Source organism: Zea mays, chromosome 5 (assembly GCF_902167145.1).
Source record: "Zea mays cultivar B73 chromosome 5, Zm-B73-REFERENCE-NAM-5.0, whole genome shotgun sequence".
Classification (NCBI taxonomy): Eukaryota; Viridiplantae; Streptophyta; class Magnoliopsida; order Poales; family Poaceae; genus Zea; species Zea mays.
In genome coordinates, this window is record NC_050100.1 from 182,716,350 (window position 1) to 182,731,073 (window position 14,724).

Here is a 14,724-nt window from a genome sequence, read left to right on the forward strand (position 1 = left end):
AGACAAATATATTAGTACATAAAAACCAATGTACTAAGTCTAGAACCATACCTTCTTGTCGATTTGCACTTCATCCATCATTTTGCATATAATTACTCACTTAATATGTGTTGGGCACTCAATCACCAAAATATACTAGAAATGGCCCAAGGGCACATTTCCCTTTCAGGGGTGTCTACCAATAGTGTAGGCATCCCTATCAAAATTTAATTTATCAAAATCAACTTTGCAAGTCTTAAGTTGAGCATTAAGACTTGCCACCTCATTGTTTAATTTAGCAATAAAAATAAGATGTTCATCACAGGCATCAACATCAAAATCCTTACGTATATTACAAATAATAACATGCTCTACACATGAACTAGTTTTATTAACTTCCTCTAGCTTATCATTTAATTCATCATTTAAATTCTTTAAACTAGAGACAGATTCATGGCAAGCAGATAACTCAGAGGATAACATTTCATTTCTTTTAATTTCTAAAGCAAGGGATTTTTGAACACTAACAAACTTGTCATATTCCTCATATAAAATGTCCTCTTGCTTTTCTAGCAGTCTATCCTTTTCATTAAGAGCATCGATTAATTCAATAATTTTCTTTACCTTAGCTCTATCTAAACCCTTAAACAATTCAGAGTAATCTACTTCATCACCAGAAGATTCCTCATCACTAGAAGAAGAGTACTTAGGAGTATCTCGAATACATACCTTCTTCTCCTTAGCCATAAGACATGTATGACGTTCGTTGGGGAAGAGTGAAGACTTGTCGAAGGCCGAGGCTGCAGTCCGTCATCGTCGGAGTCGGATGAAGAGCAGTTAGAATCCCATTCCTTTCCAAGATGTGCCTCACCCTTCACCTTCCTGTAATTCTTCTTCTTCTCCTTCTTCCCATGTCTTTCTTGTGCCTGGCCATTTTCATTATCGGGACATTGAGCAATAAAGTTACTAGTCTTACCGCATTTGAAGCAGAAGCATTTTCCCTTTGTTTTATTCTTGATGGGGTACTCTTTGCGTCCTTTGAGCGCGGTCTTGAAACGTTTGATGATGAGTGCCATCTCATCTTCATTTAGCCCGGCAGCCTCAACTTGTGCCACCTTGCTTGGTAGCGCCTCCCTGCTGCTTATTGCTTTGAGCGCAACGGGCTGTGGCTCGTAGACAAGTAGTGGACCATTTAGTGCATCATCCATGTATCGCGCCTCCTTCACCATAATGCGCCCGCTCACAAATTTTTCGAGGATCTCCTCGGGCGTCATCTTGGTGTACCTGGGGTTTTCACGAATACGATTGACAAGATGGGGGTCAATTACAGTAAATGACCTTAGCATGAGTCGGACGACATCGTGATCCGTCCATCTTGTGCTGCCATAGCTTCGGATCTTGTTGACCAGGGTCTTGAGCCTGTTGTAGGTCTGAGTTGGCTCCTCTCCTCTGATCATCGCGAACCTCCCTAGCTCGCCTTTCACTAGTTCCATCTTTCTGATCATAGTGGCATCATTTCCCTCATGTGATATCTTGAGGGTATCCCAGATTTGTTTGGCATTGTCCAAGCCACTCACTTTATTATATTCGTCCCTGCAAAGAGATGCTAACAAAACAGTAGTAGCTTGGGCATTTTTATGGATTTGGTCATTAATAATCACAGGATTATCAGTACTATCAAAATGCATCCCATTTTCTATGATTTCCCATATGCTAGGATGGAGAGAGAATAAATGACTATGTATTTTATGACTCCAAAACGAATAGTCCTCTCCATCAAAGTGTGGAGGCTTTCCAAGGGGAATTGATAGTAAATGCGCATTTGAATTATAGGGCATGCGAGAGTAATCAAAAGAATAATTTTGATTGACCGTCTTTTTCTTGGACGAGGAGTCATCGTCGTCGTCCCTTGGTGAAGAGGAAGAGGCATCGCTATCGTAGTAGATGATTTTCTTGATGTGTCTCTTCTTCTTCCCGTCCCTCTTCTTGTGACTCGAGCCTGAGTCAGTGGGCTTGTCGTCTCTTGGCTCGTTGAAGATGGACTCCCTTTCCTTGTCGTTGACCACCATCCCCTTTCCCTTAGGATCCATCTCTTCGGGCGGTTAGTCTCTTAAAATGAAGAGTACGACTCTGATACCAATTGAGAGCACCTAGAGGGGGGTGAATAGGTGATCCTGTAAAATCAAACACTAAATAGCCACATACTTGATTATTAAAGTTTTAGTTAAATCAAGTGGCTATGAACATGTTCGTGCGAACAAAACAATCACAAGAAGCAACACACGAGACACGTGATTTTTATCCCGTGGTTCGGCCAAGTAACACTTGCCTACTTCCACGTTGTGGCGTCCCAATGGACAAGGGTTGCACTCAACCCCTTTCAAGCGATCCAATGATCCACTTGAATACCACGACTTTCTTCCTTATAGTCTTTCTCCCGTTTGCGAGGAATCTCCACAATTTGGAGCCTCTCGCCCTTACAATGATGATCACAAGAGAAACACAGAAGTAAGGGAGGAGAGAAACACACACAAGACTCAAATACGCAGCACAACCACGCACATAAGTGAAGACTTGAGCTCAAAGGACAACATGGGGAGTTCACAACTCGAATGGAGCTCAAATCACTAACACAGCGAATCAAATGCGTGGGAGCGGAGTCTGGATGTCTTAGTATGCTTAGAGAATGCTTGGTGTTCTCCTCCATGCGCCTAGAGGTCCCTTTTATAGCCCCAAGGCAGCTAGCAGCCGTTGGAGATCAATTTGGAAGGCATTTCTTGCCTTCTGTCGAGTGGTGCACCGGACAGTCCGGTGCACCACCGGACAACCACTGTTCATGTCCGGTGCGCGATCTCCTTCCATATCGGGCACAGCTGACCGTTGCTCCTCTGGGCCCATGTCCGATGCACACCGGACAGTCCGGTGTGCCCAACTGACCGTTGGAGCGAGACATGCGTCGCCCGCAGATTGCGCAGCCGACCGTTGGCCGCGAGCACCGTTGGCTCACCGGACAGTCCGGTGCACCACCGGACAGTCCGGTGATTTATAGCCATACAACTCCGTTGATTCCCGAGAGCAGCTGGTTCACCATCGGCCAGCCTGGGGCACCGGACACTGTCCGGTGCACCACTGGACAGTCCGGTGTGCTAGGCTGAGCTGGAGTTGGCTGCGCACAACCAACTCTTTCCCATTTCTTTTCTCCTTCTTTTGTCACTGTTTCTAGTACTTAGACAAACACATTAGTATTCAAAAGCAATGTACTAAGTCTAGAACCATACCTTGTAATATGATTTGTATTTCTCACTTTGTTTAGCCCATAAGAAATTAATCAATTGTGTTGGGCATTTAATCACCAAAACATTATAGAAATAGCCCAAGGGCACATTTCCCTTTCAGAAGTACGCAACTCTTTAGGAATCCAATTTTTGGTGTTCTTCCGCGGTTTCCTTTTCCTACTAAAAAAATACTCAAACATTTAGTTCATGAGTACTAAGATAAATTAAACATATAGAAGTAAGTTAAGAACTAGCCTTTTTTGTGCCATTCAAAGGGCACTTGTAGCTAGATTGGTGGTGTCCCAATTCTCCACAATTAGGACAAGTGTATTGCCTTTTGAGTCGCTTTTTCGTTTTTTCATTGTCGTTGCAACTACTTTTTCTAACACTCCCACCCTCGAGGCAGCTTTTAATTCTATTTTTTCTTTGCCCACCAAGACCTCTTCTAGCAATTGGTGCAAACACTCCACTGGCGAAATCAATAGATGGACAAAACGAACGATCACCAATTGGTTCCACCCTTCTTGAATATGTTATCCTGAATCTTTCAACAGAGTAACAATCGTCAACAAAATTTTCCATGCCTACATCTCTGCAATCTTGGGCTATTATTAGGGCTAGACCATGTTGACACGGTTTCCCAGTGTGCTGCCATTCCTCACAAGAACACTGTTTCAAGTCTGCTTTCACCACATGTTTCGTCATACAATTTGTGCTGTCTCGTACCTCAGCCATGTAGTTGTCACATTTTTACAATGGACAAGTGACCCAAACCTCTAGTCCTAGACTTTAGCAACGCTGATACAGATGGCAAAATCCTTCCTTCAAGCTTCTGATCAATCCTTCGCCTACGATGAAACAGCTCCATCGTCATCTCCCTAATTTTCTCAGCCAAATCACACACAGGAAGGTCTTTGTGGTCTTTAACCCAGTTATTAAAAACCTTAGCCATGTTATTTGTGATGTAATCACATTTGATATCTTTGTTGAAACCACTCTTGTACCAAAGGAATTTGTGGTGTTGGTCTAAGTACTCAGCAACCTTATGAACATTTCTGACCTGGCTGACATGGTGTTCAAATACATCCCTCCTATATGCCCTAGTTGCTGGATACATGTGCTCTGAACCAGCATGGTGATTCACATAGTTTCCCATTAAGTGTTTGAAGCATTCTATTCTCTCAGCATACGGGAAAACACCATTTACAGCATGCATCAGGCCTTTTTGTGCATCTAAACATATAGCAAGAACTGTCATATCACCCACGACCTTTTTCAACTGTGTCATGAACCAAATCCAGTTGTCAACCGTCTCAGATTGGAAAAAGCCAAAAGATACAGGGTACATCCAATTGTGGCCATCTACACCAGTAGCTGATGCTAGATGCCCGTTCCATCTACCGTTCAATACCATCGAGTCTACACTAAGGTAAGGTCTGCACCCATCTCGGGACCCTGATATGCATGGACCTAAGGCACAAAAGAATCGACTAAAATAGTACTTCCCATCTTCCAAAATAACATCAATCTCAACCACACTGTCGGGCATCTTCGCAAGTACAGCCTCCCTCCAAGAGAACAAGAGTTGGAAGCTTTCCTCCCAAGATCCATACAACTCTTTCAACGCCTTCTCTTTCCCCTTCCAAACTGTATCGTACCCAATAGTGACATTATGACTTCCCTGTAGTGTTTGTTGTAACTCTTTAGCACCCATTTGCGGTTTCTTCATGAGCAGGGGTTTAGCGTAGAATGCAACCCAACCACTAGTTGGTGTAGTAGTCTTCCTCCTTCCACTTGATGTGCAAGTGTGCACATCGTCTAGTACAGCTACCACAATAGTAGGCAATCCTTTCTTCTCTTCGCGTGCATAGATCCTCCAAGGGCAATCACCACCCTTACAATATCCAACGTATCTGGTTGTCGAAGTAACATCAATTCCAAGCTCGAACTCATGTTTTATTGCATACTGACGCATAGCAATCCTAAATTCTTTCATGTTAGGAAACAAACAACCTAGCTGCATAGAAGGATTCATCCTATTGTACACCACCCTCTTCTCATCGGGAATGTTGTCTTCACATGGCTGATCAGAATGGTGGTCTTCATTGTCAATATCCACACTTTCTTGCGTATGACAAGTTGTACCACTGCTATAAAATCTATCACGCATTCTATTATTCGCAGCCTCATCCTCTTTATTGAGTCCAAGATTACAATATATCTCATTTTCGCATTGTACTTGTACTCTTCCTTCTTCATCCAATACATCAGAAACTATAACCGAATCCCAGTCCAGTTGTGTTGTTCCATCAATCCTCTGAACTTCCTATATTACAGACAATGCAGGAGCATCCAAGCATCAGCGAGATTATTTTCACAATTAATGACATAGTTCTGTAAATTGACCTCACCTCACTGCCACCTATTCCTCCAATGGCACTAGTGGCGCAGATGAACTTGGTGAAGCAAGATTGGTAAACGGTGATGGCACAGGGTGTAGATCGGGGGAGTTGAGAGGAGCGTTGTAGTCTGGCGAAATGCCAAACGGATCGAAATCCATGGATCCGAACTCAGATAAACCCTAAGCTCACATCCGGGTTCGGTAACCACAGAAGAGAGAGATGTATGGGTATGGAGGACGACGAGAACTCACCGTCGCAAGAGGAGACACAAGAGATGTCCAGCCCCGAGAACACTCCAATTCCGTGACGGAGATAAGAAGACGACGTCAGACGGCGTCTGAGCACGGCGACGGTAATGGTGAAAGGACACTGATATCTGTTTGCGCAGCCCCAATTGAGTGTCTCGTATCCATTTTGGAGTTTGTCTGACGACTGCATCACCAGGACAGAGAAGCCATCGCCAACGCCTCCATTTTGTCGAAACCCCTTCTCTCTTGTTTCATAATGGCAATTATCTCGTCTTCGGCGATCCCACACAATGTCCAATCATTGAATCATACTATACATGTTTTATATTTTCCCGAGGCAAATAAGTTATTTATGAATTTTTCACGTAGCAAGCAAGAGTTTTATATGATTTCGTAGTTCAAAGTTGAAAACTGTACTTTGCCTTTTTCGGAACCGATCAGACTATCTCTGACAGTTTACCCATTTTTATACATATATTCAAATTCTACTCCGTAAATAGTGCAGCACACGACACAAAATAGTGTTTTGGGTAATGAAATGCTGGAGACGGTCCGAATGTCGACCGAAGCTTTTCAGACATGCTCGCTCCAAATTTAGGTCAGCTGTCTCTAATCTGTGACTGCGCGCTACGGGTACGTAAATTTTGTAGTAGCAGAACGCTAAATCTCTTTCGAATCACTGTTTTTATTATGTCGAGCAAAAAAAACATAGCTTCGTCGTGAATTTTGAATTATAAATGATCAGCGAGAATATTTCAGCTGAATTAAAATGTCCTATACAGACAAGAAAGCCTTAAATTTCGGATGCTGGGAACGGTATCCGCCGCTGATCATCCTGAGGAGTAATATAGCATAATAATTAAAATTATTAAGCTTCCAACGCCGATGCCAACGGTCAGAAAGTTCGAAATCATTGTGCTACATGAACCTGGTGTACCATCCTGCCCGTCCATCACTCTTGATCTGAATGGAATGTCCGCATGCCGCTCTCGGCCCACCATACACCGAGCCCTTCGGTCGTCGCCAGTTTTGAATTTCGAACATGTTAAAAGCCCCGCCTGCGCTGCCCACCACCAACGGCCAAACCCCCAACAAGGACAGAGCAGAAACTTAGCCAGAGATTCGTCCAGGATAGGGGCTGTATCGTAGGGAGTAGTCGTTGCGGAGATTGGGTCGAAGCGGACTGGACAGGAGCCGAGCAAACTGTGAGTATTGTATTTTCTCTTTTGCGGTTTGGAGGGTTTGGATGTGGTTGTTTGGTTGCAGTTTTCCGAGCGTTTTAGTGATGTGGTTTTTCCTCTTGCCATGTCCTTTCAGATCTGCAGAAGAGGTTAAAGGGTTGCCGTGCGGACTCCGGAGCTGTGAGAATCTACCCCGAGGTGAGAATCTCTAAACGGTTGTGGCCTTGAGGGATGCGGTTAGTTCTTGGTCCGATTATGTTAGTTCGCCCCCGAATTGCTTTCTTCAGACGTGTTTCGTGGCTTCTTTATGTGTAAATCCCTTGGAGGGTAGAGCATTGAGGCGGGGTTATGAGTAGAACCGTCGCAGATTAAATGATTATGACCGTGTTTCTTTACGCAATTTCTTCGTGCTATTGGTACTTATACACTGCTCTCCTCTGCGTTGCGTCTTTCTTGCAGGTAAGCTCTTAGAGTCGTAGTCAAAGAGGAGAAGCCAGGCCGGGAACAAACAGAAAAGTGAGGAGATTTGTTGGTGCATTAGCTACTCACGCGTCCCCTGAAATTCTGCTTGTTAACTCCATCCTAAAATTTATTGTGTGGACCCAGGAGAAGAGCAACAGGAGTACAGGACTCAGTGCACCAAGAATAGGAAAGAGCAAAGACCATAACAGTTGTATGAGATACTGTGATTTCTGGGTTCATTTGTTTATCTGATTATGCGTTCTTTGGTCTCTTGCATCACTCATGTGGTTGTATGCACTCCTCCAGGAACTTCAAGATGCTTGAAGTGAGGACTGCAAGAAGGCCGGCTCTCGCCGACATCTCTGGTGGTGGGTTCTTTATGAGGACAGTAGAATCGCCAGGAGCTGTGCTGGTGAATGGTGCTGTCAAGCGGCCGGCTCGGCAGTTTCTATCACCTTCAAGCAACAAGGAGAATGTGCCACCAGTGGGAGCTTTCAGGGCTACACCAAAGAGGAGGACCCCCTTGCCTGACTGGTACCCGAGGACACCACTCCGTGACATCACATCAATCGTCAAGGTGGTGGACTATTTCCTTGCTATTGTCTAATTCCATTTTGTTGTATTTGGTGCATGCACTGTACTCTATAATATGCTACAGTGTGGTGCAATGTTTCATTTGTGAGTCCTTGTGTTCAGAATGCCTGGTTAGTGGCCAACAAAGATAGGTTATGTAGTAGGTTTGGTAATTGGTATTCAGAATGTTGAGCCTTGTACACTATTATTCTATAATACAATAGATCTGCCAGTTCTGCTAGCTGCCTTGATGACATAGAATGAGAAATATATACAGTTGGATTTTATCATTAGTTTAGCAACTCATAGCAAAAGATTCTTATAATTTCAAATAACATAGTAATAATACTCTTACAAGACATTACCAACACTCTTTTATTCTATCTTACTTGCATCTAGCTGTGTTCACTATTCAGTTTTAGGTGCCTGACCATTTAAATGTGCTTAAATTTGCAGAAAGGTCAGTAGTCAATAAGGCATGTTAAATCTAAATTTATTCTTCTCCATTGTACTTAATGTTACCCCATTTCCCCTTATTCTCTTTATTCTCTTTGAATATTTAACCGATCATAATAGATGTTCCTTTGTGTCGTGACTGAATTACTGTACTTGTTTGTAGAAACTACGCACTGCAACTAAAAAGTCACACACTTTAGGCTGTCATGTTAAGAAGTTATATACAGGATTGTGTTTAGAAATTCATTGACAATTTGCCATGATCCGTAAACTTAAGTCAGTTGTTGAGGATCTTATTTGCAACGGCATGTCTTCTTAGTTGTTCTGAAATGTCCATTCATTTAAACGTAGCCTACTAAAAATGAGATTCCTATAAAGATTCATAGTATAGGGTTTCGACTTCATCTTTAGTTTTAAGCTTTATATGACCAATCTATTTAGGATATTTGCAAGAATGTCATTTGGTGTTTTTAATGATTTTAATCGTCTTCATAACTTATATTACAGAAACATTTTTATGTTGTTACTTATATACACGGTTACAGACTACACGAGTTATATTTGTTGATATTGGAAGCGTTGAAACTACTGATAGCTGATACTCCCTCCGTTCGTTTTTATTTGTTGTTATTGACCTATAATGTGCTTACTTTGTCTGTTACTTTTAATTATTGGCAGAAGGTATATTCTTAGATGTTAGATGTGTATAGTGTTTCCCTGGAAATTTGCTGATGTACTAACTGCTAGCTGCAGGCAATTGAGAGGAGGAGAAGTCGTCTGCAGAATGCTGCAGCTCAGCAGCAGATCCAGTGGACAGAAGACCCTTCCCGATCTGTGGATCCAATAACTCCAGTACAGGCAGAGCAGGGTGGTGTGCCAACAACTGTGGATGGTCAAGGTGTTGGAAGCCCTGCAACCTGTTTGGAGGATGGCAAGCTGAAGACATCGTCCTATCCATCATCTGACTGCTCCTTGCAGGCCACTCCATCCAAACCAAACGATCCAGCTCTCGCAGATCTCGTGGAGAAGAAGCTGTCCAGCTCGATAGAGCAGATCGAGAAGATGGTGCGGCGAAACCTGAAGAGAACTTCGAAGGCCGCTCAGCCTTCCAAGAGGACCATCCAGAGGCGCGTCCTGATGTCCATGCGATGAGCTGAGAAAGCTATCTGCTCTGCCATGGCTTCCCTTGTCTGCTGCTTTCTTAGCAGCAAGTCGTAACCAACCATTACGCCAGTTTTGCCTGAAGGAGGGGTGGGGCCGTGGGGGCTCCTGGTTCTCTGCTTGAGGACCCCGGGGTATGCGGCTTACTACTAGCTCTCTGCTTGAGGGTACACATTATGGTGACTGCGTATTTTTAATTTGAGAAATTAGTAGTTCTATGTATAGTTTTATAGTGTGGAACGGATATGAGAAATTAGTAGCAATTGTGACTTCGACAGCTTGAATACTGTTGTTATGGAGTAGTTCCTCTATACTGTTGTTTCCGAGTAACATAACACAGTTTTGGCCATCAGTAATGGAATCATAACCTTACCGATTTCAGTTATGAATATCTGTTGTGGAGTAACATAACACGAGTATTTTATTGTCTCATTACTACTGCAACCGTTGCTTCGTACATATCAGCGTTGCTTCTCAACACGAGATGATTCACCCATGACCATATCAATTCAAGGCCTAATAATATAGAACTAGATATTTGCTCAGTGCGACGAGCGTAAAAAATTTGTATGAAACATAAATACGGAACGACAAACATCACTATGATATGCAAAATTTGTATGACAAATATTATCAATATTGTAAAACAACTCTGTGTACTGCTACTGTTGGCCTCGAACGAGTCGTGAATGTGTCTCTTGCCCAGGGTTGGCCTCGGGCAAGTCATGACAGCATCTCTCGCCCAAGGTTGGCCTTGTGACTGTGTCTCTCGCCAGGGGTTGGCCTCGGGCAAGTCGTAATTGTATCTCCCGCCCGGGGCCTTGTAGAGATCGACGGAGTTGGTCGGTGAAGTTGGGCACCTTCCGGAGCATTGCCGAGATGCTCTCGGACGAGTCGGAACTCGGAAATGCGCTGCTTGTTTGGGGTTGGCCTGGTGCGAGCTGTGACTGCGTCTCCACCCGTGGTTGGCCTCGGGCAAGTCGTGATTGTGTCTCCGGTCAGGGGTTGGCCTCGGCGAGTCTTGACTCCGTCTCCCGCCTAGGGGTGGCTGAAAGGGAAATAAGGTATAACATTTTCCCAATACTATTTTTTGTGGTTGAATGTCCAACACAAATAATGGACTAACTAGTTTAATCTAGATTACATGTTCTACGGGTGCATAAAGGTTCAACACAAACCAATAAAAGATTGAAGATAGGTTTCAAATACAAAGGAGCAAAGAAACCGAGTGTGCCCTGGTCTGGCGCACCGGACTGTCCGGTGTGCCACCGGGCAGTGTCCGGTGCACCAGGACCGTACAATCTCAAACCGGCCACTCTCGGGTTTCTTCAGGCGCTCTCCGCTATAATTCGCCGGACTGTCCGGTGTGCCACCGGACTGTCTGGTGCACCAGCGGTGTAACGGCTATCCAGCGCAACGGTCGATTGCAACGGCTCACTGCAACGCTACAGTGCACAACAGTGCACGACAGAGTCAGAGTGCAGAGTCAGAGGCGCACCGGACACTGAACAGTGCATGTCCGGTGCGGCACCGGACTGTCCGGTGCCACTAGAGGACAAAGCCTCCAACGGTTAAAAGCTCCAGAACCCTAATGGTTGGGTGACGTGGCTGACGCACCGGACTGTCCGGTGCGCCCATCGACAACAACCTGCCCCAACGGTTGTTTGGTGGTTGAGGGCTATAAATACCCTCCAACCACCACCACTCCAAGCATCCAAGTTTTCCAAGGTTCTCATTCAATACAAGAGCTAGTGCATTCACTCCTAGACACAAATCAAAAGAATCAAAGCCTCTCCAAGTACCAAGTCCACTCCAACCACTTAGTGACTTGAGAGAGAGTTTGTTCGTGTTCTTTGTGCTCTTGTTGCTTGGATCATTTTCTTCCTTCCTCATTCTTGTTCCTAAGTGAATTGTAATCAAAGCAAGAGACACCAAGTGTGTGGTGGTCCTTGTGGGGTCTAAGTGACCCGTTTGATTAAGGAGAAAGCTCACTCGGTCTAAGTGATCGTTTGAGAGAGGGAAAGGATTGAAAGAGACCCGGTCTTCGTGACCACCTCAACGGGGACTACGTTCTTTAGAACCGAACCTCGGTAAAACAAATCACCGTGTTCATCTGCTTTATTTCTTGGTTGATTTGGTTTTCCCCTCTCTCCCGGACTTGATATTTGTTCTAACGCTAACCCCGGCTTGTAGTGTGTGTTTAAAGTTGTAAATTTCAGATTCCGCCTATTCACCCCCCTCTAGGCGACTTTCAGTGGCCTCGGGCGAGTCGTGACTGCATCTCCCGTCTGGGGCCTTGCAGAGTTGGTCGGCGGAGTTGGGCATCTTCTGGAGCATTGCGCGAGATGCCTTCGGGCGAGTTGGAAATGTGTTGCTTGTCCGGGGTTGGCCTCAAGCGAGCCGTGACTGCGTCTCCGCCCGAGCCCGAGGTTGGTCTCAGGCGAGCCATGACTGCATCTCCGCCTAAGGTTGGCCTCGAACGAGCCATGACTGTGTCTCCCTCCCGTGATTGGCCTCGGGCGAGTCGTGACTGTGTCTCCCGCTCGGGAGTGGCCTCGGGGCGAGTCGTGACTATGTCTCCCGCTCGGAGTGGCCTCGGCCGAATCGTGACTGCATCTCCCGCCCGGGACCTTGCAGAGTTGGTCGACGGAGTTGGGCACCTTACGGAGCATCCCTCGAGATGCCCTCAGACGAGTTGGAAATGTGTTGCTTCTCCTGGGTTGGCCTCGGGTGAGCCATCAATTCATCTTCGCCCGAGGCTGATCTCGGGCGAGTTGGATTGCGTCTCCCGCCCAGGATTGGTCTTGAGCGAGTCGTGACCATCTCCTGCCCGGGGTTGGCCTTGGGCGAGTCGTGACTGCATCTCCCGTCTGGAGTTGGCCTCGAGCGAGTCTTGATTACATCTCCTGCCCGGGGCTGGCCTCGGACGAGTCATGACTGTGTCTCTCGCCCAAGGTTGGCCTCGAGCGATTCGTGACTGCGTCTCTCGCTCGGGGTGGCCTCGGGCGAGTCGTGACTACATCTCTCGCTCGAGGCCTTGCAGAGGTCGGACAAGTTGGTCGATGGAGTTGGGCACCTTCCGGAGCATTGCCCGAGATGCTCTCGGTTGAGTCGGAAATGTGCTGATTGTCTGGGGTTGGTCTCAGGCAAGCCGTGACTGTGTCTCCACCCAAGGTTGGCCTCGGGCAAGTCGTGACTCTGTCCCTCGCCAGGGGTTAGCCTCGGGCGAGTCGTGAGTGCGTCTCCCACTAAGTGTTGGCCTCAAGCGAGTCATGACAGCATCTCTCGCCCGGGGGTGGCCTCAGGCAAGTCGTGACTGCATCTCCCGCCCGGGGCCTTGCAGAGTTGGTTGGCAGAGTTGGGCACCTCCTAGAGCATCGTCCGAGATGCCCTCGGGTGAGTTGGAATCGTGATGCTTGTCCGGGGTGGCCTCGAGCGAGACGTGACTGCGTCTCCATCCGAGGTTGGCCTCGGGCGAGTCGTGGTTGCGTCTCCCACTAAGGGTTGGCCTCGAGCGAGTCATGACTGTGTCTCCCGCCCGGGGTTGGCCTCGGGCGAGTCGTGAGTACTACTGTCTCCAGCCTTGGGTTGGCCTCGGGTGTGTCATGACAGCGTGTCCCGCCTAGGGTTGGCCTCGGGTGAGTCATGACTGCATCTCCCGCCCGGGGTTGGCCTAAGGCGAGTCGTGACTTAGGTCCCTCATGCGTTGGTAAGCCTAGGAGCATGTTTGCTTATGACCCTTTCTTACTCAAGCATCTAGGCACTTTAGGGTTGTGATCTAGGTACCCCTAACTGTGATATGGGTACCCTAATTACGGTAGAGAACTTAGTGCCCATTCAGAAAAATCGATGTGCGGTCCTTCCAGAGAAGGAGAAGCCCAGCCGCCACTGTCGTCCTCCCCCAATGAGCAGGCGATTTGGGCTCAGGCACAGACCCCGCCGCCTTAGGCACCCCCTCCTTGGCCTCCGCATCGGTGTCAGCATCAGACTTCTTGACGAGACCCCACCTCTCCTTCTTCTTTTGGCGCACAGGGAGTAATCTAACGCCCAATCGAATGCTATGGCTATCGCCCTTGAGCCTAGGCACCTAGGGTTTTCTCCGTAATAGGACACATGGACCGACACGGGAAGGCCACGCTGGGGGGAACTTGTGCTGCCAGACAAAGGCGAGACGAGCGAAATTGTAAGCGCGGAGTGCGCGGGGAGGGTGACAGCAAGGTTTCTGATAGGGATGAAGGTCGAGAGGACAAGCATCGACGACAGAAAGGGGTGGATGGGTGGTACCTTATGGGCACCATCGAGGGGTGAGAGGGAGGGAATCACGACACACCCTGTTTACCGACAAGGGCGCAAAGCACTAGCCCACAGAATGGTGGTAGCTCACCCTGCGCTACCCCAAGTCCTGCAGGCGAGATGTATGTGGTTCCCAGATCTCATCGCAGGGGGGAGGGTGGAGCGAGGTTTTGGGGGGTGGGGATGGCACAGTGGGTTGATCATGGTCAAGCGCGTGGGGGAGACTGGGGGATGGGGAACACGCGTTGGGGACAGGGGCTGTGGGATAGGGAACATGGGGCAAGGATGTGCGGACACGACTGATGTGGGCAGGGGCAAGCGGGGGCGCATGCAGGGTGTGGACGCTGACGCTAGACTCTTAATAGAGTAGTACAAATATCCAATCCTAGATATCATTGCGCCTAGACCATGATATGAGTACAAGAGTACAAGAGTGAAAGTCGCCTAGAGGGGGGTGAATAGGCAGAATCTAAAAATTATAAACTTAAGCACACACTACAAGCCGGGGTTAGCGTTAGAAATGAATTCGAGTCCGAAAGAGAGGGAAAATAAATCAACTAAGAAATAAAGTGGATGAACACGGTGATTTGTTTTACCGAGGTTTGGTTCTACAGAACCTAGTCCCCGTTGAGGTGGTCACAAAGACCTGGTCTCTTTCAACCCTTTCCCTCTCTCAAACGGTCACTTAGACCGA

The 14,724-nt window shown here is 46.9% G+C and overlaps 1 protein-coding gene across 1 annotated transcript; it reads left to right on the forward strand.

Annotated features, from left to right (window-relative positions):
- The first annotated feature begins 6,995 nt into the window (after window positions 1-6,995).
- LOC100304364 (uncharacterized) lies at window positions 6,996-10,124 on the forward strand. The gene is made up of 6 exons (NM_001165802.1): window positions 6,996-7,109; window positions 7,222-7,283; window positions 7,545-7,601; window positions 7,692-7,758; window positions 7,854-8,124; window positions 9,330-10,124. The coding sequence occupies exons 5-6, from the start codon at window positions 7,864-7,866 to the stop codon at window positions 9,726-9,728; spliced, it is 660 nt and encodes a 219-aa protein (NP_001159274.1). The 5' UTR covers window positions 6,996-7,109; window positions 7,222-7,283; window positions 7,545-7,601; window positions 7,692-7,758; window positions 7,854-7,863; the 3' UTR covers window positions 9,729-10,124.
- Window positions 10,125-14,724: the final 4,600 nt, after the last annotated feature.